Source organism: Bos grunniens, chromosome 19 (genome assembly GCF_055505025.1).
Source record: "Bos grunniens cultivar Pamir isolate PY7600 chromosome 19, Bosgru_T2T1.0, whole genome shotgun sequence".
NCBI classification, from domain to species: Eukaryota; Metazoa; Chordata; class Mammalia; order Artiodactyla; family Bovidae; genus Bos; species Bos grunniens.
The window spans coordinates 34,142,715-34,167,215 of record NC_141183.1 but is presented as its reverse complement, the minus strand read 5'-3'; the positions used below and the strand labels follow the sequence as shown (position 1 = coordinate 34,167,215).

Sequence of the window (24,501 nt, the reverse complement as noted above, 5' to 3'; positions counted from 1 at the left end):
CTGAGCGACTGAACTGAACTGAGGAGTCGGCTCCGGTGGCCAGAACTGCAGGCCGAGGGCCTCAAACAGCAGAAATCTATTGTCTGGAGAGTTGAAGTTCAAGATCAAGGTGTCAGCAGGCTGGTTTCTCTTGAGGCCTGTCTCCTTGGATTGCAGACAGCTGTCTCCTTCCTGAGCCTTCCCCATTGTGTCTGTGTCCTGACCTCCTCTTCTTGTAAAGTCACTCTACTGACCTCACTTAACTCATCACCTTTTTAAAAGAATTTTATTGTTATTTGGCAAGCCTTCTCTTCAAACTCTTTAGTTCATCTGTCTACCCAACCGGTCATCCAACAGTCACCCAGCCAAATCTCACGGATGCCAAGCACTGTGTCAAGCTGGGCATCACAAAGATCCACGACAATGCAGGTGCAGGTTTCCTGCACCGGAGGAGCTCAGAGTGCAGGACAGGAGTGACTGCAACCCAGTGTGGTCAGGGCCACCACAGCAGGAAGCCCTACGGAAGCCAAGGAAGAATGACCTGCTTGCCTGGGGAGAGGTCAAAGGCCACACTTGGGCTGGGTCTGGAGGGGGATTATCATTCCCCAGACACGCCGGAGGGGGAAGGGACCCCAGAGAGAGGTGCAGCCGTGCAAAGGCAGGGTGTGCAGAGTTGGGCGCCAGGAGAGGGCAAGTGAGGAGGCGGGGGTAGGTTTATGAAGCCCCGTGCTCATCCCCACAAGGAGCACCCTCACACAGGGATGGCAGGGAGCCAGTGGAGAGGGTTCTGTTGGACTCAGAAGGACATTGTGGACGGCAACAAGAGGCTAGGGCAGAGTGGGGACACCGGCCCTAAGCCCAGCATTCCTGGCTCAGTGGAAATACAAGGAATACTTACTAAGAAGCAGGTTAACAGAAAACTCGTCCATTCCAAGGTGGATGTCAGTCACCTTAAAACCGTCCCCCTTGGGGTACAGCTCTCTGAGAATAATTGTTGCTTTTCCATCCCTCTCCCCTATAAACAGGAGAAAGCCAAGTGCACGTGCCTCTGTGACCGTCCATCAAGCCAGCTGCAGGTCCTCACTGTGACTCTTTCCAACCTGTTTGCATCTCACATCAGTCCCTATTTGCAAGAGACTTGCTGCTGTAGCTGAATATAGTCTTGATGATTTTCAGTGAAACGTAATTTACACCTTCTGCTGCTTCCTTGAGAAATCATTTCCCCAGGACTGATTAAAAAACAGACCAGCCACCTAGAGTAACAGGGCACCCTGACCATGCCCTGGCACTCAATTCAGAAGCACCGCGGAATGGCACTCGAGTTGGCATCCTCTAAAGTGATCCTGATGCGAAGAACTGACTCATTTGAAAAAACCCTGATGCTGGGAAAGATTGAAGGCAGGAGGAGAAGGGGACAACAGAGGATGAGATGGCATCATCCACTCAATGGTCATGAGTCTGAGTAAACTCTGGGAGTTGGCAACGGACAGGGAGCCCTGGCATGCTGCATTCCACGGGGTCACAAAGAGTCAGACACGACTGAGCAACTGAACTAACTGAAAGTGATCCTGATGGGCAGAGAGAGGGTTGGCATTTAGTGGACCGAGAGACTGCGCTTTTCAAACTGTGTCCCCCAGAGTGCTCAGGTTTCTTGGAGGAATCCCGGGAGTCACTTGAACAGGAGAATGATCAAGCCATAGTCCCTGGAAGAGCAGCACTGTGTCAGATCCCAGGAACCAGCACCAGAGAACCCCAGGTCTGGGAGACGCAGACTTCAGGCCAGCTCCAGCTCCCCTGCCTCCATTCATGCACCAGCAGTCATCTTCTTGGACCAGGGGCATAGTCGGGGCAAAGGCTCAGGCCAGAGCTGGCTCCACAATCTCCCTGGAATGGCTGGTATTGCTTTGGCCAGGCTAGTCCCTCCCCACATGCTGAACACACTCGAAATGGCTCCACAGACAACCCTGCACAAAGGAGGAAGAGGCGTGGCTACAATTTAATTCAGAATGTTTTCTCCTCAGGGAGGCAGAGGAGGCAGGTCTGAAATTCTCAACAACACCAGGCTCTCCACAGCCACGCCCACCACAGGGCTCCTTGAGGGCACGCACAGATCAGGTCTCATCCCATGGCTGTCCGTATGAACCTCCAGAAACCTTAGCTCCCTGTCTCTCTGATTCCAAATTCCCAGATGGTGTGCATCAGTCATCTGGCCCGAGTGGCAAGTGAACAATTAAAAGATTCACACTGATACTCCTTTTTTCCCTGAAGACCAGATTATCTCCTCTTTTCAAAAGAAGAGTCAGAAGCGGGAAGACAGGGACTTCTCTGGTGGTCCAGCGGTTAAGACTCTGTGCTTCCAACTGCAGGGAGCACAGGTTCAATTCCTGGTCAGGGAACTAAGATCTTGCATGCTGCTCAGAATAAATAAATAAATAAAGGTTAAAAAAAAAAAAAAAAACCCTCCCTGCCCTCTCTGTGGCGGGTGGGGGGAGGGAGCTGTCGTGAGCACAGAAAGCAGGCTTTCTCTGTGCCTGGTTCATGGGGGAATGCAAAGAGGGGACAACAATGAGCAGAAAGCCCTGCAAGTGCTGCCAGAGAATCAGATTATGGAGCCAGGGTGGAGGGGTACAGGGCACAGGCAGAATCTCCCACTACTGTGCTTCCGTTCTACCTGCAAAGAACCTACAGCAGCCATGCTCAGAAATTCGGCAGCTGGCTGGCCGAAAGAAGGAATCGAGGGCCACGGAGCAAACACATCAGCTTGAAAACATCCACGGGTCCTGTGACCCCCTCACTCTGAGCAGGACCCTACCCACAGGCCTCAGGAGGCAATCTTCTGCAAAAAAAACCTGCCCTTATAAGTGGGTTTATCTGCCGTAGGCTCTAAGATAAAATTCCCCTGGACTGCTGACCTCCAGCTAAGATTCTAATCTTGGTCACTCCCAGGCAGGTTTATTACATTCAGAGAGAATCCGGATGGGAGGAGAGTCAGACAACTGTGACATTTCAAGAAAGGAATTTCTGGCTTAAGTTTGTGGTCGAAATGCACCATGACAAAGGGTCCATCCACAGAAAGGCAGTGATCCTCCTGTAAACACATCTTCAATGATGACCTGAAACCTGACGGAAAGAGACTTAACTTGGAAGAACCAAGATGGAAACTGAGTTAAGGTGACAAGAGCCAGAGAGACAAGGTCTCCATCAGAAATGGTGACCAAGAGGTTTGAACTGATGCTCAGGGAAGCAGGTTTCTTTTACTAAGAAAATAATAGCCAGAACCCTGAGTGATAGATGGCCACAAGCACATCCGGCTCCCTGACACCAGGCTCTCTGCAGAGCACTGACATCAAAGGAGACAACTCTAACTTGCACAACGATCCTCTGATACGGGTCTTGCTGTTCAGTCGCTAGCCATGTCTGACTCCTTTGCGATCTGTACTGTAGCCTGCCAGGCTCCTCTGTCCATGGGATTTCCCAAGCAAGAATACTGGAGTAGGTTGCCATTTCCTTCTCCAGGGGGTAGAAGGGAAGTAGGATTGTCATTTCCTTCCCAACCCAGGAATTGAACCCACCTCTCCTGCATTGGCGGACGCATTCTTTACCACTGAGCCACCAGGGAAGCCTGACATGGGTCTTAAAGACATAGAAACTAAGGTCCAAGGACAGGAAAGCGACTGGCCCCAAGTTTCACACAGCCAGTACTCAAACCCAGGTCAGATCAGCCCTGAACACCAACACACCAGAGTGTCTACAAACTGAGGACACTCCCATTCTAAGACTCCAGAACTGCTGCAGGAAAATAGAGCTGTCTTGGAAAGTGAAACAGGCCCCAGAATACTGGGGTTGTTAGTTTTTATGGGCTGGGTAATTTAGTATGCTAATGAGTGGGAAGAATATTCTAACTATCTTGGAGAAGGGGCAGGGATTTCCAGGCTTTGGGGCACTGCCCATCTTGGCCTTTTTATGGTCAGCCTCAGAACTGTCATGGCATCTGGTGGCATGTCATTAAGGTGCTAATATATTACGATAAGCATATAATAAGGCTTGAGGTCTATGACCCGGAAGTCAAGTCATCCACCATCTTGCGCCAGAAGTGGAATCCTCCGCCATCTTGGGTCTAGTAGGTTCTGACTCGTTTACCTCACATCCTCAACGGCTGTATCACTCTTTTAAAGACCGTGCCTGCCCTCTTCCCTCCTGTTTCAGGAGGGCCTGGTATGGCTTGCTGTGCATTATATACAAGGTGACAATCTTACTTCCCAGCTTTGCCTATACAGAGAAGTGGCTAAAAACGTGACCGGGAGGGGAGGCAGAATCCAGGTAGTGAGGGGACGCATAAGCAAAGGTAAGTCATGTTATATCAGGAAGACAAAAAAACCCAAGGAAAGTCTTAACCAGGAATGTTCCTTGGCCGAACTGGCTAGAGAAATCACCACGGCATTTCTACGGAGAATGGACATCACCAAGGGACCAAAGGCAGAGCCAGCGCGGTCAGGGGCCAGGGCAGTGATCCAGGCAAGAGGAGGCAGGCCAAGCGCAGAGCCACGTAGACCTGAGGGCTGCATCCAGGGGCCGTGGGAGACGCCAGCTTTACGGCACTAACTCCATCGCCAGTTCTGAGACCATCAGTTGTTCTAAGCCCCACAGCAACACCTTCAGAAGAGAATTTCCCATCCAGGCCCTTGAAACAAATCTTTCTGTGGGCCCAAGACCAGCAAAGACGAAAAGGAATGCCTAAATCCTTCAGCAAACTCCGACACGTCACCTCTCCTGACATTTTTCTCATTATAAGAGCCTCTTCGGGGAACGTCTGAGCACCCAGAGGCCCATCAGACCCAGGTAAGAAGCAATTAAGACTAATTAACCCAGCCTGAGCAGCAACAACCATCATGCAGCAGTTTCCAATAAACCAGAACTGGCCAGCGGCTGCAGCTTCACTTGCTTTAAATAGTAGGATCTAGGTCCTGAAAAATCCAGAGAAGTGCTCTCCGGCAGTGCTTCTAAGAGTGTGGGCCCCAGACAAGCAGCATCTCCTTGTCAGACCTTTTTAAAAATGCAGACTCTCAGGTCCCACCCCAGACCCTCAGAATCCAAATCTACATTCAGTAAGAGGCTCTGGTGACTTCTGCCTGTGGGTCGGAAGGCCCTGACCACAGGACTGCAACCAGGGAGCCCTGTACTTGATCTCAGAGGGGCTCAGGGAAAGAGGGAGTTTCCTCTCACCCCAGCAGCACCCCCATCAGTGGAAGTCGGGTAAAGCGGTAGCTCTCAGTATTGGTCTTGGCATGATCCCCAGAACATGGGGGGTGTAGACTCCACTAACAGTGTGTACAAGGTGCCTGGCTACCTCACAGGAGCCCTAGGAAACTTACGCAGATTCTGCAACTGGCCCAGGGTGTCTCAGGCAGCAGGGTCTGAGTCAGGATTTGAACCCAGAGCTGCCAGACCCTGACCCTGCACTCTTCAGCCATTTGGAGGAGGTTCTGTCCCTGCCCCTGAGCAGAGTGTCCACAGGGCTCACATTCCAGCCCACAAACCAAACCACACAACACATCCAGCATCCCCTTGGAATGGGATCAAGTGCCTTGAGATGTGGGGACATGTTTTTCCTAACACATTGGCATCCGGCAAGACCACCCTGGGCTCTCTGTATGCTGTCAAGTTCATGCATGCTGTAGTTAAGACCCTGGGCCTACCATTCAGCTCTCAGCCACCTCTCTTCCTTACCTAGCCAGGGTGAAACATTCCCAAGCCCCACCTCCAACCCATGATGGCGATCAAGAGACCCCTCTGGGCAAATAGGAACACCAGATAACACCCTCCCGCCCACCATCCTACCTTTTTACCATCTTCAAACCTCTCAGATTAAACAGACTCAAATTGAGGTCTAATTCCAAAACCTGTGTTCTTTCCATGACCCTATGTAGTCTTCCATAACCCATGAAGAAAGAAAAGTAAACTAAATCCAATCTAATTCCAGAATTTAATCATGGCTTGCAAACTTAAAAACCCCTTAGGGCACTCAAATGCTTTCCTACTCAAATTGAGGCTCAGAGGCCAGCAGCACCTGGAAGCTTGTTAGACAATGCAGAGTCTCAGGCCCCACCCCAGGCCCACTGAAGCCAGATCTGCATCTGAACAAAAGCCCCCTTGATTTGCATGCACATTAATATTATAAGTGCTGGCTTAATGTCCTACATGGTATGTTGCACAGGTGGATTCCATGTGCCCACAGCAAGCAGGAAGCCCCAGGCATCCAAAACCTTCTTTATAAATATGAAAATACTAGATTGAGTACAAGATTAGCTGGTAGAGATGCTAGGAAAGGTTGAAGGCAAAAGGAGAAGAGGGCAGCAAAGGATGAGGTGGTTGGATAGCATCACCGACTCAATGGACATGAACGTGGGCAAACTCCAGGAAATAGCGAGGGACAGGGAAGCTGGCATGCTGCAGTCCATGAGGTCACAAAGAATCAGACACGACTTAGGGACTGACCGACACCATCATCAGATGAGTAGATTTTCTGTGAAGTATGTCCTTGATTATCCAGAACTCAACAGTTTCATTTTTCACTTCAAACACAACAAAAGCTTGTAGCTATTTATCAGTAAAACACTTGCTAAATGAGAAGAGTGGCCTCCAACTTCCTATTTCTATTTCTACTTTATATTATGAATCAAAAACAAATGACACTCTTCCATGAGCCATCGCTAAAATAAGGAGCCTCTGTCATGATTAAATTAGGACAAGGATTCATTTCTTTAGAAATTTTAAAATATCATCTCTGAAGAGTTTTTACAACTTAATTAGTTTTTTTGTTGACGAATATGGGAGTTCTCTGTGCATCTGACAAGCAAATGAGAAGAGTGGAGAAATGAAGGCATTTGAGAAAGAACAATGGATGCAAAACTTCTGGAAAGGCTTTCGTTCCAGTAGAACAAGTTGTGAAACTGAAGTTTTTTTTAGAGAAATCATCTGCCAGAGTCACCTAGGGGGGCTGGCACATCCCTGAGGGCTCCCAGAGAAGACCTTGGCTCCAGGCCTCGACTGTATCCACTGGGCCTTGCAGAGAGCCTAGCATACACAGTAGGTGCTCAAATATAAATATTTGTTTTTGTTGAACCAAACGTTGACAGATGTATTTACCGCAAAGAAAAAAAAAAAAATCACAGGAAGTCTGGGATCAGGCCAAGTATCACTAGTGTGCCCAGGAGCATGGCAAATGCCAGGAGAGCTTGGTGGAGGGGGAGCTGATTTGAAAGAACAGTAAGAGCTCATCCTGGTCTCAGTAGCTATGGGCCCATGCTGGGGCTGAACTCCAAGGGAGCCTATCAGACACACAGAGTCCCCGGCCTAACCCCAGACCTACTAAGTCAGAATCTGCATCCAACAACATCCAGAAACCTTGCTCTAGAGGTATCAAAGTCAACTTGAGAAGCACCACTCGGTATGGCCATAAAATACGGAGACTGAACTAGAACAGAAACAGAGCATCCCCCTGAGTGAAGACACACCCTGGTGGACACCAAAGCCGTCCATATACATGTAGCTCACTCCTCCTCTCCTTCTGGGCACCGGGCAGGACTACATCACCCCACCCACTTGAAGTGAGGTGTGGCTGGGCTTTCATCAATGACATCTGAGCACCAACGCCATGTGCCACTTCTGGGAAGAAGCTTTAAGAACCAGGTGCTGTTGGTCACCCCGCAAGATCCAAGACCCTCATCCTGGGTCCTTCCTGGAGGGTCTCGCTGCCACCAACTGACTTGCTATAGACTGGCAGTGTGAGAAGAGGCGAACCTATATTGTTTTTAAGCACTCAGACTTGGGGACTGTTTGTTACAGCAGCATTCCCTAACCCATCCTGACTGACACAGCACCTAAGCCCCCAATGCTGCCATCTTCAGAACATCTGTTTCTCCCCGTTGAGAACAGCTCAAACACATCATGACTTGAGGACCTCGTTTTAAACCCTGAACAGCATTACTTAACTCAATGACCTTCTACACTCTTCAGACTTCACTCCATCATCTTATTTTCTCCTTTCCCCAGATTTCCCCATGTATTTATGCTTCTATCTTACTGTACCGTATGCTTTTTGGTAAGCTGCTTTACATCCTTTTTTCAACAAGGTGACAGACAGACAGTCACACATACAGACACACCAGACTTGGCTCCAAATAAAATCTGGCTGTTTCCAAAAAAACCAAATGCACCGCTCGAAAGACAAAGATTTGCTGTTACTAAGGATATCTAAAAGAACATGGCCTTGGGCTAGGCAAGTACTCCTTCAGCTGGGTCTTTGCACAAAAGGATACATCAGAGAATGCATGGGACACAGTCTCTGCTTTTAAAAAGCAGTTCATTCTTGGAAACACCAGCTCATTTTGCCTTGTCATCAGGTGAAATCTGAACCACGCTAACTCCATTAAAAACACTTAGCATCACTGACAAAAATGTTTTATTTTTCAAATTCAGCTGAACCCCTTTTGCATGGGTGGCCTTGTGTGAAGCACAGGTGAACCTTGTTTTAACCAGTTCCTCCAGGTGGGAAGGTCGGGTGTGGCCAATTGAGCTATAACAGAAACAGGCTGCAACGGGTATTCTGAGGCTTATGGCTTGATTCTTCCTGAGTCCAAATTTCTATATGTGGAATTGCTGGGGCAGAGGGCACATACATTGTTATGGTTTTAAGGTGTATTGCCAAATTACACTCTGGGAAGCATATGACAATCTTCCTACACTCTAGCCAAGACTCATTCTGTTTTTATGTTGACGCTTTTCGTTAAAGCTACCTTTTCCAAAAAAATTACAATTCTTTGATTACTAATGAGACTGAATATGCTGATGACTTTGCACATCTTTTATTATGAAGTGTCTATCCAAGTTCCCTGCCCATTCGCATACTGATGTGTTCCTGTTTCTGCTTTTTGGGGAAAAAAAAATTATAAAAGTACTTCCTGCATTAAGGACATTAACTTTTCCCCAATTTTTATTTGCCTTTTAGCTCATTTTTGAAGGAAGAGGTCTCTGGTGGCAGAGCAGACGATTCGTGGATGAGGAAAATACCATAGAGTACATCACAACAGTCCTGCAGAGGTAAGGCCCCTCACGTCCCCCGTCAATCCACTGGCAAATTCTTCTGACTCAACCTGCAAGACATATTCCAAATCCATCCCCTTCTCTCTCAGAACCTCCACTCCCACCAACCTGCTCCCAGCTTTCGAACTCATCTGCTTGCTCCTGTTCCTGCCCTTTAAAATCCATCCTCCACACTACAGCCCAGGTGAGCTTTCCAAAACAACTCAGAGCATGCTAACCTGTCAATCACACCGAAAGCTACGAACCACTGAAAAAGAAAGGATAAACAGGGAATGTGATAGAGGTGCTAAATGTTGCTATCATGTTATAATATCTGCTATCAGATGAACAGGCTATATACCTTAATTTTACACAAGATGACAGGTCCAATGTAGTCAATGAAAAGAAACCATCTGTAGCTTGAAACCGGCCATGGTGGGAGTATTTACATCCCAGAAGTTGGCAGATGCTACAAATCAGAACTTCCACCCTCCATCCCCCAAAAGTTGATCAATAAACATTTACCAGCACATCATTGGAGGCAGAAGAAGCTTCAGAGAGTGTCAGAGAATGATACTCCGATTTTGTCCACCCAAAAACCGCTGAGAAGGAGCAGAGGGGGCTCCAGATAGAGGGACCCTTCAGACAGGAGATTGTCTCTGGCAAAGAGAGTATGGACGGACAAACAGAGAACCACACAGGAAAGCACAGGTCAGCAGAGGCCCAAAGGACACGGAGGAACAGCTGGGCCCTTGGAATGATGCTGTTTGCAGTTAAATTCCCCAGAACATAAATGCAAATCTAGGGAAAGGCAAGAACCTCAAATGCTTGACAGTACCTTTCTTTCACTGTGCAGAACAGGTACATAAAACATAAATTCATAGAGAAAAATCAAGTTACATATACTGTAGGGAGAAGGAAAGTAACTATCCAACTTACCTGCCTCCCTTTCTGCCACATCCCAAGCTTGTCCTTGCTCTCTAACCATTCTGGAATATTCTGGTTCTCTCATATCTATCAAACATACTCCTCTCTAAGGTTATTTGCATTTGCAGAACAAACACATCCCAGATCCTCATGTGCCTGGCTCACTCAGCTCTTTGCTCAGATATCCCCTCCTTGCAGAAGCTTTCTCTGACAGTTTCTGGAACCCCCCTTCCTGTACCCTGCACCCCTAACTTATCACAGTACCCTGCTTTAAAATCATATATACTACTATAAAATCAGATATATATATATTTATTTATTTATTTTTTTGCTAGTTTACCATCTCCCCAACTAAAAGGTAAGTTTCTTTTCTATGCCTTTCGTTGCTTCACCTACAGTAGCATTCACAGTCTATTGTTAGGCACTCAGGGATTGTTGAATGAATGATCAACTTCTGAACAGGGATTGGCAAACCACACACAGCCCAGAGCTAAGGAAGGGCCTATCCATCTTTTTTTTCTGGCTGTGTAGGTCTTAGTTTGGAGAAGGCAATGGCACCCCACTCCAGTACTCTTGCCTGGAAAATCCCATGGATGGAGGAGCCTGGTGGGAGGCCGTCTATGGGGGGTCGCACAGAGTCGGACACGACTGAAGCGACTTAGCAGCAGCAGCAGCAGGTCTTGGTTACAGCACAGGGAATCTTCACTGCAGTGCACAGACTCTCTAGCTGTGGCTCGAGAGTAGCTGCGGCATGAGGGCTTAGTTGTTCCTTGGCATGTGGGATCTTAGTTCCTCAACCAGGGGAACCGCCTAGGTGGTCCAGGGGAACCTAGACCACCAGGGAAGTCCCTGGCCTATCCATCTTTAAATAGTTGAAAAAAATGAAGCAAAAGAAGAAAAATACTGCATGGCACAAATTCAAATCCCAGCGTCCATAAATAAAGTTTTATCAGCACGCAGCCACACCCGCTGGTTCAGGGCTCCTCTCGAGCTGCTTCGTGCTCCACAGGCAGGGCTGAGTGGCTGTGACAGGGACCATATGGGTGCTCTCACAGCTTCTCACTGTCTCCGGCGCACTGCACATCACAGCACCGCAGCTATAACTTGAGGATGCCGCTTGGCCCACAAAGCCGAAAATGTTTCCTGGCCCTTTTCAGAAAAAGTCTGCCAACACAAGCGAAGAAGGAGAAGGCTCTGAGGAACGTTTCTAAGGGAGAACAGACCAGGCTTGCACTCAACCGAACAGGAGAGGAAAGGTAAGAAGGGGTAGAATCGGGTGACACTGGAGAGATGACGGTGACATGCACCGTCAGAGGGTTCAGAGGGTGGGGGGAGAAGGCACTTAGAGGAGGAGAGAGATTAAAAGTGTAGTATGGACATGTGACATGTGAGTCCCTGGGGACTGAGTCTGGCTACCAACTCAAGAAATGAGGGGAATGCAGTGAACCAGGAAGTTAATCTCACAAAATTGATCTTTATGAGATGGGAGGCAGGAGAGACACTAAATGCAAAGGAAGAGGTGGGCGAGTCCTCTGAGGAATCCATGCAAACCTGGCACCACACACCTGTCGTAGCTGAACCTCCACAGTGTCACCCATGCTCTGATGCTCCAAGGGACAAGCCAAGCCCGCCAGCTGGCCGCCACTTCTACTTCTCTCCATGGGAATAAGCACCACCCAGGCACTTCCCTGGTGGTCCAGTGGTTAAGACGCCACACTTTCAATGCAAGGGCCGTGGGTTCGATCCCTGGTTGAGGAACTAAGATCCCATATACAGTTCAATCAAAAACAGGTGAGGGCAGGGAACACTATCCAGCAGCCTTGCCATTGCAGGCAGAGCGGAATCTACTTATTTTGCAATTTTAAGTGCTGGGGACCCGTGCTGACATTCTGTTAGAAAGCTTGTCATGTGGCTGCTGGGAGTAATAAGCGGGCAAGCTGGGAGAACCCCAACCTCTGGATAAAAATCCTAACACCTAACTTATATCCAAGCTTTCCTGGTTTACCAAACCTTTTCTTTCACCAGCCAGGTAGGGCCCAGCATCCGTGCTCGTAGACAAGGTCAACCAGGCTGTAAGATAAAAGCTGGGCTTCTTCGGGCTGGGAAGAGTACAAGCAGGTCAGCATCTCATTCATGTTTCTAACTGGTAATGGACTCCGGGGATTCACGTGGTGGTTAACAGATGTCAGGGATTCCTGCCGACTTGTTGCTAAGGGAACTTTTGTGAAGATGCCCCGAATCCAGAGAATCCACAAACCCTGCCCACTGCTTTGAAGTCCCGAGGGGGTGGCCACTTGACCAGACCTGCACAGAGCAGTGAAGGGGGGAATGCTGCTCAGGAGCGGAGGCAGAGGGTGGGCCGTAGGTAGAGTTTCACACAGCGGGAGCCACAAACGCTGGCCACAGCCCCCAAATCAAAGGGCAGGATGACTTTGTGAAGATGGCAGAAAGCACCTTAATCTTTTCAGTCACAATCACATGCTCCGTGAACCACCAGCCCTAATTATTTCTTTTGTGGACAGAGCTTATGACTGCCTTGAAAAATACAGGCACGAGGAACAAGGTCACACCCATTTTAGGTAATCTCCATGTTACAAAAAGAAAGGCCCTGTATTAAAACCAATCTGTGCAACATATCGAGCATCTACAAGATGTCAGGCAGTTTGGATGCATGATGTCCATTAACAACCAGCACCAAATAGCCCCAACTTGAAAAAGTTGGTTTGTCAGTGGCTCAGGAGACAGACCCAGGCTTCAGGCACAGAAAAATCTGGTTTCAAATTCTGCTGCATCATTAATCGCCATTACAAAGAAATCCCTGGCATCTTTAAAAACAAAACAAACAAAACAAAACATAAAAGGATGACGATGGAGAACTTCCTAGCAGAATGACCAAGTCTGTTCATTTTACCTCCCCGAAGCTCTCTCATCCATGTGACCTGGTACACCTTCCCCTCTAACGGATCATCTGTCCCAGGTATTCTCCCTAGCCTTGTGAGGTAGCCAGTCTGCAAAATGGCCTTCAGTGAACCTTGCTTCAGTGTCACACCTGTACCCACACCTGTATGAACCGCCCTCCTACCCTGAATCAGGGACTGGCCCTGAGACTCACTTTGCCCATGAAACCTGGCAGAAACGATGCGCCAGGTCTGAACCTGAGCCTTAAGAAGGCCTGGCAGTTTGCACTTTTGCTTTCTTGGAAGTCAGTATGTCAAAACTCCAGCTGCTCTGCTGCAGAGAAAGGCACCAGAGGATGAGACACCACATTAGAAGCCACATGAAAGGCACCAGATGGGTGAGTGAATATGCCCTTCTGGAGGTTCGAGCTCAGCGGAGCCTCCATGACCCCAACTCTGGCCACCATCTGACTGCAAATGCATGAGAGACGCCAAGACCAGCAGAAGAACAACCCAGCTGAGCCCCATCAATCCACAGAAACATGTGCCATAGTAACAAACAGTTGTTTTGTGACACTAAGTTTTGAGGGGGCTTATTTCACAGCAATGGATAAAATATCCCTCATGATCCACAGCACAGCCCACTTCCCCAGCCCAGCATCTCTCTCCCCCAGCAACATTCTGTAAACTTCTGCAACACAATCACCTGAACCCAAAATGGGAGAACAGGACTTGGAGAGAAGGACGTGCAAGGGTGACCCTCTGCAGCCAACTAGTTTGACTGGCAAAGTCTCATATTCCGTTACTATCTCTGAAGTCCAGGCCTTGCAGCCAGATTGTGGATGCTGAAAACAGCACCTCGCTCAAGGAAAGCTCTATTGTGTGTGCATTCCAATCTTATTACCAGCCCCCCAACCCCTAGGATTAATCCCCAAAACCTCTAGAGGTTTCTGCAGATGCTTTACAGTACCTTCCAGATCCTTAATTCTCTCCATTCAAGGTAAGAGCATCACCTCAGCTGCTCCTCAACCATGTCTCTCTAAGCTCCTCGAGCTCTTTGTGGTGGATCAGACCCTCAAGAAAGATGTTTCTGCTTGCTTTTATCTAAACTGAAAGTGAAGTCGCTCAGTCGTGTCCAACTCTTTGCAACTCCATGGACAGTAGCCTACCAGGCCCCGCCGTCCATGGGATTTTCCAGGCAAGAATACTGGAGTGGGCTGCCATTTCCTTCTCCAGATATATCTTCCCAACCCAGGGATCGAACCCGGGTCTCCTGCATTGCAGACAGACGCTTTACCGTCTGAGCCACCAGATCCTGTAGGCTTTTATCTAAGGGCCTTGATAATTCCTAGGCAGCTGTGCATCTTATCTATTACGCCTCCTCCCTTTTCTGGGAAAATTGGCTCCCTCCGCCTGTCACCCTCTGGAAGGCTGCCCCATCCACTGAAGAGTGGGATCCCTGTGACCAGTCCCTGCCTACCAGGGCCCCCCATCTCTGCTTGGCGGAGGTTTTCCTGGAAGCCACCCTTTGGAAGCCAAGTATGTGCAGCCCATTCCCTCATTTCCTTGGGGTCTTGACCAAAAAGATTTCCCCAGGAACCAGGACCTCTGTCAAACTGGCCTCTGCTCAGGGGCTCACTGGCCACCAGGGCGGGTCTTTTGACCTCCCTGTCAGCTCTCAACTCCTCTCAACGGGGTGTGCTTCCCCTTTTTTTTTTTTTTTCCACACGAACAAGGAGGAAATCCTTGAGGCGTGTCTATCTTGCACAGACGGCTCTCGATCTTTGGCACATTTTTGCCAAGATGAGGTTTCCTGACAGCACTCTATCAGAACAAATGGTGCACTGGGGTGGGGGCTAGGCTGTGCATCCCATCTGAATCCTGCCTCAGGAGCCTAGTGTAGCCCCTTCTGTCTGTATTTATATCCCCAACAGCTCCCCTGGCCTTCTGAACTCCATGCCCCTCTGCAAGCTGAGTGCCAGGCACCCCACTAGCAGAGGTTTACCACCTCTAGTACCTACGGGCTCCTTCTCTGGCCACCTGGTTTCAGCACCAACACCTGGCTGGCAGTCCTCCAGACCCATGATTCCCTATGCTGGCCAGTCCACCACCTGCGACCCCCTTGCGAGTTCTGCATTCCCTAACCCAGCCTATCTTTGGGGACTCACTGCAACCCAGGGGAACCTACCTGCATATCCTCCATCTCTACTAACCTCAGCCTCGAGGTCCAGGCCTGCTCATGTATGAGGTTCCCAGATACAAAGACCCTCCCTGTCAAAGCTGCATCTGCTTTTCCCTGAAAAGAGCCCTAGGACTCAGGCCCACTCCTCCCTCCACCTGTGGGAAACACAGCTGGCTCTGAGTGAAATCAAACATCAGGGTTTGCAGGAGAGCTTCTCAAGTGGGTAGGAGCAGCTGCCCTCACCGTAGCCCCAGCATCTCTGCCGCCCCTTAGGGACGCTGTCTCCGGCAGGCTGACCTCAGGAGCTACACAGACCCTTCACCACAAGGATCCAGACCCTTCACTTGCCTTCTGGTACAGTGTGACCCAGGATATTGAGTTTAAAAGAGACAGAGGCCCAAAGGGTAATATTCAGCCAGCTGAGCTGCTAACCAACTACTCCTTGGCTGACTGCCTTCACCTTTTTCATTCAATTTGCCTGCCTACAAAAATGGGGATAGCTCCTTCCCCTTCCCAGGGCTGTCAGGGGAACTGGTGACAATGCATGGACCATACCTGGTGCCTAGCAAGTGCTTAACAAAATGGGAGCCCCTCTCAGGGTTACTGCTCCCTCAGATGGGTGCTGGTCTGAAAGCCCCTTAGGAGATAGGAGAGTCTCAATGTATATACCACAAACTGTGACCGACACACCCACAACTGTCCCATCTGATCGTTCTGTTTGTCCCCTGGGTCTGATTCACCCTCCCTTTCCTCCCAGGAAGGAAAAGCAGAGCCACTTCACTCTCGCTAACACAGTGGACAAACCCTCCAACCTCACTCCCCACCCAACACACAGCTGGCTCAGTCCAGCCAGGGACGCTCCTCACCGGACATCCAACAGCCAGATTTCCACATCAGTGTTTCCTGGAAAAGTGTGGCCACCAGAGGACTCTACCACAGGAGCCTCTCCCAGGGCTTCTGGAATAGAAACAAGGAGGCTCCAGATCTTCATAAGGGGCCATTCACTTGCTTTCTTTCACACCTGAATCTCAGGAAGGCAGTTAGGAAAGCTGAGAAACACCTGCGCCTCCCCTACGCTGCCTGGCTCTCAAATTACAGAACCAAGAAGGTTTCCAAATAGCCTCAGTGGACAGCCCATGAAAGCTCCTTCCAGCCTCAACTTTGCTCAAAGGCTACTAAAGCCTCATAGGAGGGATTTTGTTCTCTGGACCTGAAAGAAACATCACTGTATCTCTATGAGGCCAGGCTCGATTTCTGATAATGTTTCCAGAGGGTTTTTCTCAGGCAAACTCACCCATAACCATTCCACCCCTATCTGGCTTTCTGTCTGTCTTTTTTGAGTCACACAGAGCATTTTCAGTCAAAATTTGCTACTTTGTTCTTTGTGAAGTAGGTCGGTGGGGGGTGGGGGTTAAATTATTAATCAATTCAATCTCTATGATTTGGACAGTATTTTGACAGAATATTTCCGACGACTCACAGTTAGTCTTTGCAGCAATCCTGGGGTCAGGCTGAAGGGGACGTCCTGTAAAACCACCTCCCACCCCCCACCAAAGGACTTTAGAAACTTCGGATCCCACTCAGGCTGTGACCATGAGCTCAGCGATTAGAGGACAGCGAGGCCTCCCAACTGTCACCCAGACAATAAACAGCCAGTCGACTTGGCTCAGCAGGTCCTGTGAAACCTGGGGCCGGGCCAGGACCCCAGGACAAGCCACTTTCCAGGTTCTGAACCTTGACCTAGGGGAGCTGGGCCAGGGGAGGGGGCGCTGGCTGGGGGCTGCGGCACCCCCGGGTCAGGCCTGCTGACGGGGCTCGGGCTGGTAGCCAGCCAGGCTCAGCTGACCAGTAAGTGGACGGCCCGGAGGCAGCCGGGGAGCTGACCCGCCGCAGCACAACTGTCCACGGGTCGGCAGGCTCGGGGCGCCGGGGCCACTTTTCACATCCCGATCGTCTGCACGTCTTCCCTAGACCGCCGGACTCCGCAGCCCTCCGGCGGCCCCGGCCACCGCCGGAACGCGCCCGCCCGCTCCCGAGCTTACACTGGCAACAAGTTCTCGCTTCCTCAGGGCGGCCACGATGTGCTCGAGAGGCCCGGCACGGGGAGCGCTCGGGGGGCGAACCCCGCGCTGCCCACGCCCCAAGGGCGCACGCCGCCTCCACCGCCCACAGGAGCGCGCGGCTCTGGGTCCAGCGCACAGAGGCGGCCCCCCGGGCTCCCCTCCGGCAGGGGCGGCTCCGGCCTCCCGGGAGCAGGCAACAGGTACGCGAGCGCGCCGGCCTCCCAGCCCCGGCCCTCGCCCCTTACCTCCAGCAGCTGCACGTAGCTCGCCGGGAACCAGCCGCGGAGTCCGTCCTCCTTCTCGCCTTCCCACCAGCCGCCGTCCGGGACCTGCAGCAGCGTGATGAGCTCGCCCGCGGCGAAGCGCAGCCCCTGGCCATGCCGCTCCCCGGAAAAGGGGTACAGGGTCCGGCAGCGGGCGCCGGACATGGCCTTGGCGCCGGGGCTCACACAGCAGCCTGCATCCCTGCCGAGCCCCGCGGGCTGGGCAGCGGCTCCACGGGGTCCCAGGCGCCCGGCGCTCCGGGCTCCCGCGCTCTGGGCGCGCGCCGTCTCGGGGGTAACCGGGGTTCCCCGGGCAGGCGAGGGACGTGCACCCCGCGCAGGGAAACCGAGACTCGCTGGCTTCGGAGAGCGAGCGGCGACGCCCCCGGGCCGGGCGGCTCGCGGCTCCCAGCTCGGGGCGGGGGGGCGGGGCTCAGGGGGAGGAGACCCAGGCGCCGCGGGCTCCGGAGACAACTTCCCGGGGACGCGGAACGCGGGCGTCCGCCGCGAGGGCCGGCCGCAGCCGAGGCCGCCCTGGCGCGCGGAAATGCGCAGCTCCCAGGGGAGGTGGGACCCGGAGCATCCCCCTCGGCCAGGCTCCGCGGCGAGGGAGGGGCAGCGGACGTGGAGAGGGGCTGGCGGCCGGGCGGGGGCCCTCTCTGCGCGCGGGGGCGGGGCTGGGCGGGGGCTGGGCCAGGGCGGCCACGCCCGCTGAGGGCCGGGCGCTCCCTCGCAGAGCAGGCGGGTTACTCGGGAGGGGTCTCCAGGCTCACACCCCCACCCCGGAAAGCCGCGGGGTTAGAAACGCCCCTTTCTGCGCGGCCTGTTGGCCGGTGGTGGGCGTGCGCCTCCTCCGAGTTGCCGGTGAGGGAATGTGTGTGTGGCCGTCACTGTCAGGGTTGAACCTGGGGTTGAACTTGACTCACCGGAAACTGGACGAGGGGTGAGAGGCAGACTTGAAGCCGACTCTTGAGCCAGGTGGCAGCCGGTGGGACCGAGTGAGGCGGCGACGGAGTCAAAACTCGAGTTAGTAGAATTGGAAGCAGGTCATTACCGATAAAGGGAGAAGAGGGGGAACAGCCTTTACATGCAAAAGCGAGACCGGCCCAGGGTACCACGTCTCCTGAAACCGAGATGCGCCAAGCCGAGAAGTCTACACTCGTTTACTCTGTCAACAGACATTAGTGGGAGACTACTACGATCCACGCAATGTGCCAGGGACCTACAAAATTCCTTTGGACAAGCTCCTGCTCTGCTGGGACCAGTGGACCGGGGTGCTGAAGGAAGCTGACCTTTGTTTGAACTGAGCGGTATAGTAGTAAAAGCTTTGTTAGCCTACTCTATAGGAAAATTAAATTCCGTTTCCTAAACTGTGAATAGCTGAACCCCTTAATCTCTATGTATACTTCTAATTACCCACCCTTGCATCCTACTCAGTAACCTTTTATATTCAGTGCCAACAGTCTCAGCCTGTGCATTTCAGGCCCTCTACACAATACCTCCCCCAGCTTCATCATTCACTACGCTTGCCTGTGTGCTTAATCACTCAGTCCTGTCCGACTCTTCGCAACCCCATCTCACCCGCCAAGCTCCTCTGTCCATGGGGATTCTCCAAGTAAGAATACTGGAGTGGGTTGCCATGCGCTCCTCCAGGGGATCTTCCCAACCCAGGGATTGAACCCAGGTCTCCCGCATTGCAGGCAGATCATCTGAGCCACCAGAGAAACACATGCTTGCCTAGATACCCTTTACAAAACCTGCCCAGCTGGGCTATAAGAACCTTGAGATCTCACACATTTTTCTAGTGAGAATCGGTGGATCTCATTAGAATCACCTGAGCAACTTTTAAACGCTCAGGTCCAGGCCCACCCTAGCTTCGAAAATCACTGTAGAGCCAAATTCTGCATTAAAGCTATCTTGCTGGAAGAGCAGCCTCAGCCTGGCCTCTGGCCAGGGGCAAGTTGACAAATGCAGATGGTTTACAGTATTCCATCGATTGCAAATTTACCAACCTTTGCATGTCTACAATCGTGGGGAAACAAACTCTTGACTATGGTTACCACTAAGAGTCCCTTGAAGCAGAGCTGCAAAATTTGGTACAGAAAACAGTCACTAAAAGAAATCGACCTAATCAAGTCATAAAAGGGACTAAAATGTGTTGTATCGGGGCATATGTGCAGACTGACCTCAGGTTTCATATCTGATGATATGAAACTGCGTGGACTGCAGCACGCCTCCCTGCCTTCCTGCCCTTCACAATCTCCCAGAGTTTGCTCAAACTCATGTCCATTGAGTTGATGATGCCATCCAACTATATCATCCTCTGCCGCCCCCTCCTCCTCTTGCCTTCAATCTTTCCCAGCATCAATGTCTTTTCCAATGAGTCGGCTCTTCGCATCAGGTGGCCAAAGTATCAACTTCAGCATCAGTCCCTCCAGTGAATATTCAGGGTTGATTTCCTTAGGATTGACTGGTTTGATCTCCTTGCTGTCTAAGAGACTTGCTATCTCAAGAGTCTTCTCCAGCACCACAGTTCAAAAGCATCAGTTCTTCAGCATTCAGCCTTCTTTATGGTCCAACTCTCACATCCATACATGATTACTGAAAAAAACAGCAGTTGAACAGTATGAAAAGGCAAAAAGATATGACATCTGATGATATAACCCAGATCAAGTTAGGACAACTGGTCCAGAGCCTTCCTGCAACACAGAATTCTGTGGGATACCTAAAAACAACCTGCTATCCAGTTTGGACTTGAGAAATCTCCGCCTACACAGCATCCTATACACTTCAGTTCCAAATGACCTGCCCCAAACAGTACCAAAATTGGCAATGACTGTCAGTCTCTTCCATTCTTTCATTTCATTCCTATAATCCTATGAGCTGGTATGGCTACTGCCCACAGTTTACAAGTAGAAAAACTGGGCTCAGAGGGTATAACTTGCCCACCCTCATGTGGCCGGTCAACAGCAGAGGTCAGACCTGCTTATTGTACATGAAGCACTGCTTCCTTGGGTCTATTCTGCTGGAGTCAGGAAACCTGTGCCTCCTATGGCTCATCCACATATGGCATCTTAATAATGGGCTCTCTGGTGATACCCAGTGTCACTCTTGATAGAAGTAAGACTGGACTAGTAGTGAGTGCAACTCCTATCCCTGATCTCAGATAAATCTCCAGACACCTCTGGATCTACTTTCCCATCTGCATTTGGAGACTGAGTCCTATAACTGTACTACACGACTTGAGGTGATTAAATATGTAGGCTCTGGACTCTGTATCCAAACTCCAGTTTTGCTGTTTTCTAGCTGTGTGCCCTTGGGCAATGTACTTAACCTCTCTGAGTCCCATTTTCCTTACCATTAGAAGATGATAGTAATATTTCTTTCATAGAGTTATTAAGAGGATTAAATGAGTAAAAGTGTAAACTGTTTAGAGCAACATCTGGCACATTCAGTTCAATTCAGTTCAGCTGCTCAGTTGTGTCCGACTTTTTGAGATCCCATGAACTGCAGCACGCCAGGCCTCCCTGTCCATCACGAGCTCCCGGAGTCCACCCAAACCCATGTCCATTGAGTCGGTGATGCCATCCAACTATCTCATCCTCTGTCATCCCCTTCTCCTCTTGCCTTCAATCTTTCCCAGCATCAGGGTCTTTTCTAATGAGTCAGCTCTTCGCATCAGGTGGCCAAAGTATTGGAGTTTCAGCTTCAGCATCAGTCCTTCCAAAGAACACCCAGGACTGATCTCCTTTAGGATGGACTGGTTGGATCTCCTTGTAGTCCAAGGGACTCTCAAGAGTCTTCTTCAACATCACAGTTCAAAAGCATCAATTCTTTGGCCCTCAGCTTTCTTTATAGTCCAACTCTCACATCTATACATGACCACTGGAAAAGCCATAGCCTTGCCTAGACGGACCTTTGTTGACAAAGTACTGTCTCTGCTTTTTAATATGCTGTCTAGGTTGGTCATAACTTTTCTTCCAAAGAGTAAGTGTCTTTTAATGTCATGGCTGCAATCACCATCTGCAGTGATTTTGGAGCCCAGAAAAATAAAGTCAGCCACTGTTTCCACTGTTTCTCCATCTATTTCCCATGAAGTGATGGGACCAGAAGCCATGATCTTAGTTTTCTGAATGTTGAGCTTTAAGCCAACTTTTTCACTCTCCTCTTTCCCTTTCATCAAAAGGCTCTTTAGTTCTTCTTCACTTTATGCCATAAGGGTGGTGTTATCTGCATATCTGAGGTTATTGATATTTCTTCCTGGCACATTAATTACTCAAATATTAGCAGTCATTATTATTGATCTAGCTCAATGGTCCTGATTATTTATTATCCAACACTTCTTTTTGAACTAAGATTTCCAGGGCAGTGATAGAACTGGAAACCCTTACATTTTTGGAAAGGCCACAATTTTAAAGGAACACACTCTGGGTTTCTGTTTTCTCACAAGATCTCAAAGGACAGACAAGTTTTTCTGTTTTCCTTCTTACCTTCCTCCCTCCATTCCCACTGCACCCCACGTCTTCTAGTATTATCTTGACTTTGTGTTTAAATCTCTAATTGTTTAACTTCTTTGATAACTAGGCCTTATTTTACTGATTAGTTGCTTAGTAACTCAGGGGAGGGATAACGTGTTTGTTTTAAATTTCTATCTATCTTTCCTAAAGCCACAAAAAGTACGCATCCAGTATTTCCTGAATTCATTTTGCACAGATTATTGGGACCTCTGTTCAGATTCAGATTTTCCATACTGCCAAGTTACTCTATAAACACATGTGTTAGAACATCTGGATTAGCCTGTAAACTCCTGAGAGCAGGCTCCACTCCATCTTTTGTAACTTTTCTCTCAACACTATGCACTTGATAGCTGTGTGCTGGCAGGTATTTCTTTTTTACTTGAGACAGCTTCATATGCCTTTCCATCATCAGCCTATGGATGGCAGAGAAATATGAGTTTCAGTTTCTTAAAAAATTAAACATAAATTTGCCATAGGACCCAGCAGTACTCCTAGGTAAAAGAAATGAAGACAAACAGCCACACAAAACTTGCAGTGAATATCTGCAGCAGCATGATTTCTAAGAGCCAAAAGGTGGAAATAATACAAATGCCCATCATCAGTTGATGAATAGATAGAGAAGATGTGGTACATCTTGAGGCTCCCGGGTGGCTCCATGGTTAAAAAAAAAAAAAAAAAAAAAAAACATCTGCCACTGTAGGAGAGGCGGATTTGATCCCTGGGTCGGGAAGATCCCCTGGAGACGGAAATGGCAACCCACTCCAGTATCTTTGCTTGGGAAATTCCATGGACAGAGGAGCCAGGCGAGCTACAGTCCATGGGATCACAAAGAGCCAAATACAGCTTAGCGACTAAACAATAGCAATCATCAGCTGATGAACAGATAGAGATGATGGTTCACCCATGCAGTGGGTCACTCATTCACCCACAAAAAGGAGCAGAGTACTGATACATGCTGCAACACGGATGCACTCAAAGATATCCATCGCACTAAGTCAAAGAAGCCAGTGTTGTATGATTCCATTTATATAAAATATCCAGAAATGGCAAATCTATAGAGACAGTATATATATTAACAGTTGCCTGAAGCTGAAAGTCGGAATAGGGGGTAAACAAAGAGGCAGGAGATTTCTTTTGGGGGTGATGACAACATTCTGAAATTGAGTTGTGGCAATTGGCTCTGCACAATTCCAGAAATCATTGAATTGTACACTTAAAACAAGTAAATGTTTTGGTATGTAAACTACATTTCAGGAAAGCTGCTAACATAAGCCAAAAAACACACAAAAACGTATAAAGGCCTCATTCATTCAACAAGGATGCTCTTCCCCACCCATGTGCTAGTTCATTCAGCACCAATCTGAAAAGCTATTAAGCCCATTCTATAAAACGGACAGTTTGTTGGGCCTGGAATAGAAAGAGAAGTGTGGAGTATATATAAAGCATTCCTATTGATCGAGATGAAAAAGACAGATGACACAATAGAGAAAAGGGCAAAAGATTTGAACAGGCATTTCATAAGAGAAGATATACAAACAACCAATGACATTAAAAGGTGTTCAACCTCATCAATCATCAGAAGAGCAAATCAAAATCAAAGGGCGGGGGACTTCCCTAGTGGTCCAGTGATTAAGCATCCACCTTGCAATGCAGGGGACTCAGGTTTGATCCCTGGTCAGGGAACTAGGACCCCACATGCTGTGGAGCAACTAAAAGCCTGCGTGCCACAACTAGAGAGCTCGTGCACGGCAGCAAAAGACTCCACATGCCGTAACTAAGACCCAACACGGCCAAATACTTTTAATCATAAAAAGGTAACAATATATACTCATCATGTGGTAAATATAAAAGCAAAATAGAAAATACCATGTATTGATATTTTGAGGTGCTGGAGCGCTCGTGCACGGCTGAGAGGAACCGGTTGGAAAACATATTTAGCAAAGCTGCCTGGAGCATCCTGTGTGGCTCATCCATTCCCCGTCTAGGTATAGAGCTGCCTGAGATGTGTTCATATACTCAGGGAAAGATGTATACAGTGTGCACAGCAGCACTATTCATAATGGTTGGTGGTTTAGTCGCTAGGTTGTGTCTGACTCCATAGACTGTAGCCCACCAGGCCCCTCTGTCTATGGGATTTTCCAGGCAAGAATACTGGAGTGTTCCTTCTCCAGGGGATCTTCCCCACCCAGGGATCAAACCCGAGCTACCAGGGAAGCTATTACTATTCATAATAGCCCCACACTATTATGAGTTATCTGAAGGAGATCAGCTCTGGGATTTCTTTGGAAGGAATGATGCTAAAGCTGAAACTCCAGTACTTTGGCCACCTCATGCGAAGAGTTGACTCATTGGAAAAGACTCTGATGCTGGGAGGGATTGGGGGCAGGAGGAGAAGGGGACGACAGAGGATGAGATGGCTGGATGGCATCACTGACTTGATGGACGTGAGTATGAGTGAACTCCGGGAGTTAGTGATGGACAGGGAAGCCTGGCGTGCTGCGATTCGTGGGGTCGAAAAGAGTCGGACACGACTGAGCAACTGAACTGAACTGATTATGAGTTCACCTACAGGAGAACGGATAAAATGATGAC

The 24,501-nt window shown here is 49.6% G+C and overlaps 1 protein-coding gene across 9 annotated transcripts in view; it reads right to left on the bottom strand.

Moving 5' to 3' along the window:
- Positions 1–22,583, bottom strand: part of GAS7 (growth arrest specific 7) — a 213,374-nt gene extending 190,791 nt beyond the window's left edge. For 4 of the 9 annotated variants that reach the window (XM_086358901.1, XM_086358914.1, XM_086358898.1 and 1 more), the window contains exon 1: positions 17,375–17,812. In XM_086358901.1, coding sequence (XP_086215027.1) covers positions 17,375–17,557 — 183 coding nt within the window. In that variant the 5' untranslated portion in view covers positions 17,558–17,812. Of the gene's footprint in view, positions 1–15,932; positions 16,024–17,108; positions 17,223–17,374; positions 17,813–18,318; positions 18,526–18,973 lie in introns of those variants that run through there. The other 5 variants (XM_086358897.1, XM_086358900.1, XM_086358926.1 and 2 more) reach the window with 5 other exon arrangements.
- Positions 22,584–24,501: the final 1,918 nt, after the last annotated feature.